Source organism: Elephantulus edwardii, unplaced genomic scaffold (genome assembly GCF_000299155.1).
Source record: "Elephantulus edwardii isolate Elephantulus edwardi_28Jun2011 unplaced genomic scaffold, EleEdw1.0 scaffold00059, whole genome shotgun sequence".
NCBI classification, from domain to species: Eukaryota; Metazoa; Chordata; class Mammalia; order Macroscelidea; family Macroscelididae; genus Elephantulus; species Elephantulus edwardii.
In genome coordinates this window covers 7,615,285-7,621,014 of record NW_006399809.1, presented here as the reverse complement: position 1 = coordinate 7,621,014, position 5,730 = coordinate 7,615,285, and the positions used below count along the sequence as shown (strand labels likewise).

Here is a 5,730-nt window from a genome sequence, read left to right as displayed (position 1 = left end):
CCTATCTCCATACCTTTTCAACCTGTATGCAGAGTAGATTATCCGAGAGGCTGGACTCTATGAGGAGAAGCATGGCGTTAGGATTGGTGGACGATCTATCAACAATCTGCATTATGCAGATGACACAACCCTGCTTGCTGAAACTGAGGAGGACTTACTATTATTCAAAGTATAACAGAGTAAGATTTGTGTATTGACAAAAATTTTTATGTGACATGGACAAAGATTCTATCCCAAAGGCATTTATGAAAGGCTTATGTAATGAAAGTCATGCTAATCTTGTATTCTCTCAACAGGAGTTGAGACTAATGTTCCAGAAACTTTACTTATATGACTGTGAAATATAATGACAATACAACCCCAGTTTTGTGTGGGTTGGCTCCAGTGCTGAGCAGTGTCTCATTAGAAATATATTTGCTTTTCTTTCTACATTCATTCTCACTTGAATTTTGTCCTTACAAACCAACACAAACCTTTTTCTTTAATAGAATATCTGATATATAAAATGATTACATAAAATCAGGCCAAGCTTATAATCTCCTACAACCTTGCAGAAACTCAAGACAATATTAATAGCAGTTCTATTTTGACTATAGAGAGAGCTATCATTTATAACCTGTGGGTTTTGTGTGGGTTTTTTTTCTGAAAATAAACTTAAGCTTGACTTTGACTTGAAGGAACATACTTCCCTAAGGACTGTTCTGATAGGTATGGAGCTCACATACCACAGATAATTTACTATCATTATACTCCTATGAAAAGCCCCTTATCTAGGCTTTTCTTCCTTTATTATTGTTGTTAAATGTTATCTAGTCAGGGAAGACTCATAGCAACTAGTGTACAATGGATCTGAGTCCTGTCCTATACTGTGCCTTCCTGAACATCTGGGACATACTGAAGCTGACTTTTCACAGTCACTGTGTCGGTCCTTCTCACTGAGAGACTTCTCCTGTCTTGCTGACCTTCCACCTTTCCAAGGATGATGTCCTTTAATAAGGACTAATCCTTTCTAACAACACATCTAAAGTATGTAAGATGAAACTTCCCTCTTCTTACCTCCATGGAGCACCCTTTTCCAACCTATACTTGTTTGTCCTTTCGGCAGTTCATGGGATATCCAACAGTCTTCTCCTTGCAACTCAAAGGCACTGATCATTCTTCTGTCATCCTTAGTCATTGTCCAACTTTCAACTGCATAGCAAGTAACTGAAAAGATTATGATTGGGTCAGATTCATCTTAATTTTCAAATTGACAGTGTTTCTCTTCAGCACTTTGGAGAGATCTCTGAGAGCAGGTTTTCCTAGTGCAATACATCTTTTGAATTCCTTGCTGCTGATGCCAAGGGTGTTTCTTGAGGATCCAAGCAAGATTAAATCAGTGACAATTTATCTTCTCCATGTGTCATGATCTTGCCTATTAATTGGACAAGTGGTGAGGATTTTTGTTTTCTTGGTGTTGAGATGTAACTCAAATTGAAGTCTTTGGTCCTTTGCACCATGTTTTTTAACACCTCCTCATTTTCAAGTAGCAAGCTTGTGTCATCTGCATACTGCAGATTATTTATGAGTCTTCCTCCAATCCTGGTGCCACATTCTTCTCCATAAAGCCTATCAAATGATTTGAATACAGATTGAATAGGTGTGGAGAAAGATGCACATCTTTGCTGATTTTTAATCCTGCTTTTTAGTCATGTATTTCCTTGATCTGTTCCTACAACATAGGTTTCACATAGCAAAATTAAATGTTCTGGTATTCTTGTTCTTCTATAATTTGTTGTGAGTCATCTGTCAAAAGTCTTTGAATAGTCGATAATACACAAAGAAACATCTTTCTGGTATTTTCTGATTTCAGCCAGAATTCATCTGATATTAGCAATATCCCTTGTGCCATGGCTGCTTCTAAATGTAGCCTGTATTTCTGACAGTTCTCTGTTGATGTACTGTTCAAGTTTGTTTTTAATCATCCTCAGCAACATTTTGCTTATATTTGATATTAATGATATTGTTTGGTAATTTCCACATTCTTTGGTGTCACCTTTTTTGGGAATGGGAACAAATATGAATCTCTTCTAGTCTATTGAACAGGTAGCTTTCCTACAAACTTACTGTCATAGAATGGTGAGCATGTCTAGGGCTTCAAGTTTACTCTTTATGGTCCTGGCTGTATCTCCTACTTCACTCATAGCATCAGTAGTTTCAGGTCTTGAAAGACACTCAAACTCATGAAAGCTACACTGCAATCCCAAAGGCATGTAGCTTGAATCCCCCAGCCGCTCCGAGGGAGGATGGGTAATCTCCTTTTGTGTGATTAACTGTCTCAGAAAATCCACTGGAAGGTCAACTATGGGTCAGTTCTTCTCTCATATGTGATCACCAGAGGAGTTTGTAGACAAACTCACTAAAGGGGGGTCATTAGCCAACAATTTTCTTTTAAAAAATATTTATTATTATTATTCATTTTAATGAACATTTACAGAGATTTTGGATTTCCACTCATTCACTGTTGCACTTTTCTCCCTGCCCACCCACTTCCCCAGTTTGCTCTTCTCTTTGAAAAGTAAAAGAAAAATTCCTTCATTGGTATACAATCTCCCCACGCACACACCCCCCCACTCCCCACTCTGCAACCTTCATTCTGGACTCTTATGATAATCATAATACCCTATAACAATTTCCTTTTGTATTTGGTAGTTGCAGCCTCTTTAGGTGAGGAACCCATTCCTAGAGCAAGTGAGGGTCACCAAGACCCTTTCTTCATGATTGATAGACAGTTATGACCATTGAGTGTTGTGTGTAGTCCTATACGTTCCTCAGAGGGATAGTTACTTATCTCAGACTCATTATTCTGTCACCATACCTACACTGCAAGCAGAATTCAATCAGGGGCGAAATCCTTCATGAAAGCTTTCTGTGTTCCTGAAGCTAAATGAAAGGTCACAAAGCAACTGTTGACCCACGGCCACATTGCCACTGCCTGTCAGCTTTCTCTGAGTTGTCTCTATTCGTAATAAACTCACCAATAATGAAAAGAAATGCTGCCTGAACTCACACCATTCCCATGATCAGTAGCTGATCACACTTTTGTGATGTGTAGGATTTTCATTTGCTGATTTTAAAAACAGAACATCAGGTCTGTCTTCTTAGTCCATCTTACGGCAGAAGCACTGCTGAAACTTATTCAGCATCATTTCAATACATGAGCTTCTACTGACAGGTGAAAGATGGTGGCAGATGAGGTACATTGAGTAGATTGAAACCCAGGCCTTTTGTATGAAAGGGGGAAATTCTACAATTGAGCATCATTACCTTACAACCCAGGATCATATGTTCCTTATTTCTGACTCCTAAGCATCAGCTCTGGCATGTAATGTATATTAAAAAAATATTTTACACATACAAGTCCATCTCTCAGTTTTAGTTATCCTGTCTTCAGTTTTATCTTGTGCCTTTTGTTTATATGTAAGTAAAGGACTGTCTAGCACATCAAACTTGTTTTGCTTTTCTACTTCAAAAATCATTTCTAATCAAAGACTTTGAGCCTTTAATCTGATAAAACACATAATGATTATAATGTAGAGTTAGAAATTACTACCTTTTGTCTTTCAGATTATTTGAATACATCCTCCTCTATAAGGATGGAGTTATGTTTCAGATTGAACAAGCCACCAAACAGTGCTCAAAGATGACCCTGACTATCCCCTGGGATCCTCTGGACATTCCTCAGAACTCTACCTTTGAAGATGAATACTCCATAGGAGGCCCTCAGGAGCAGATAATGGTCCAGGAGTGGTCTGATCGGAAATCTGCCAGAGCATGTAAGGATATCCCACTAAGAATTTCAAAACAAAACAAAACACAACACACACACACACACAGACACAGACACACAGAGACACACACACCCAGAGTACCAGTATTCTAGTATTTATTAGGAGAAAAGGCATTTACTAGGAGAAAAGTTGCTAGCTCAAACTCATCTAGAGGTATCCCAGAAAATTGCCCAGGTTATCTGCTTCCAAAAGGTCACAGCTTTGAAAATCCTGTGGGGATTTTCACACATAACCTTGCCTTGAATCTGAATTGACTTGATGACAACTAGCAAGAATGAGAACTCTGGTGGCTTAGTGGTAAGGAGTTGTGCTGCCAACTCAAAGCTATTAGGTTTGAATCTATTAACTGCGCTGTAGGAGAAGAATGGGCAATCTCCTTCCATATGATTAACTGCCTCTTAAAACCCACTGGAGGGGCATCTATGAGTCAATTGAGACTCACAGAGCAGGAAGAATAACTACATTTAAGTCTCCATGTATTTTGCTAATTATGTCACACTCATCATATTTGAATAATCTTAATCTTTAATGCCATTCGTCTCTTTCTTCCGCTTTGGCTTTTAAGAACTTGGCCTTAGTTCCTATCTGTTGTTTGAAAGCCATTTCTCTAAGGCACAGTTTTTTTGTTTTTTGGGTTTTTTTTTAATTTTTTTTAAGAATTTTTATTATTATTATTTTTTATGTGTGTACTGTCAAATCGGATCTGACTGGTACAGGAGGCAATTATTCCTCCTTCTTCAGCAGAGTATCTGGTGGATTTGAACCGCACACCTCTGGTATTGCAGTGCAGCTTCTTGCCATTAGGCCACCAGAGCTCGCCTAAAGCACAGTTTTGACCCCTTTTCTCAGTCACTTTTAAAGTTGCAGTGGACCAGACCATCATTCTGAGTCCCACACCAGCCTGTGCTTATACATAGATGTGAAGCTGTTCTCTGCTATGGGGCCAGTACACCTGCCCAAGATTGTTATTAAAAAATGCAGACACTTTGGCTGTTTTTGGTATAAAAGATGAAAGTCAACTTTGCTTTCTCATAACAGATGAAACCTGGATTGGCATTTATACAGCCAAGGATTGTTATCCTGTGCAGGAAACTTTCACCAAAAATTACAGTGTGCTCTTATCCACCCGGTTCTTCGACATCCAGCTGGGGATTAAAGATCCCTCCGTGTTTACGCCACCGAGCACGTGCGAGACAGCCCTGACAGAGAGGATGAGTGAAGACTGCTCCCTGTGAGCCGTGCACACAGAAACGCCAGCCTCGGGTGCCACCCACAGTGTCCCCACCTGGAATACCGACTTGAGAAGATGAGAATCACCATTGGAAAGAGTAATACAATAGTGTTTGGAAGATGTGCGTTTCTGTGTGGTTCTTGTATGTATGATTTTAACTACCTGAGCTTTACTTACAAAATTAAACTGATTGTAGGATGAGCGCAAGAGCCGGCTGGTATGGATGTTTTCAGTATTTCTAAAGCCTACATGCATTCTGTTATGTATGAATGTGCAAGTATGTGCATGCGGTGATGCACAAAAGGGGTTACAGTAGCAGTTCTTGGTAGGAAGGAGTATTTTATGATCAACAGTATTGAGAACTGATGTAACTTAGTAAAAACCCAATTATTTTAGTCAGTTGTAAAGTTCTCCACAGACAGAAGAACAAATAAGAAAAAAACTTATTATAATCTCATGTAGTAATTTGTTAGAGTAGAAATGAATTCCGTAGGTTTTCTAATGACAGATTTTTGAGATGTAGATCACGCCTTTTTTCAGAGGCGTATCTGGAAGTGACTGGAATAAATAACCTTGACTTTAACCTTGAATGAATCTGAACTTCCAAACTTAGTTATCAGCTAAGCTCATTAACTTTTTGCACTAACCTGGGGCTCTCTCTCTACAATG

The 5,730-nt window shown here is 38.9% G+C and overlaps 1 protein-coding gene across 1 annotated transcript in view; it reads left to right on the top strand.

Moving 5' to 3' along the window:
* Positions 1-5,065, top strand: part of EPDR1 (ependymin related 1) — a 51,560-nt gene extending 46,495 nt beyond the window's left edge. The window contains exons 2-3 of the mRNA XM_006887622.1: positions 3,607-3,815; positions 4,869-5,065. Coding sequence (XP_006887684.1) covers positions 3,607-3,815; positions 4,869-5,065 — 406 coding nt within the window. The remainder of the gene's footprint in view (positions 1-3,606; positions 3,816-4,868) is intronic.
* The last annotated feature ends 665 nt before the right edge of the window (positions 5,066-5,730 follow it).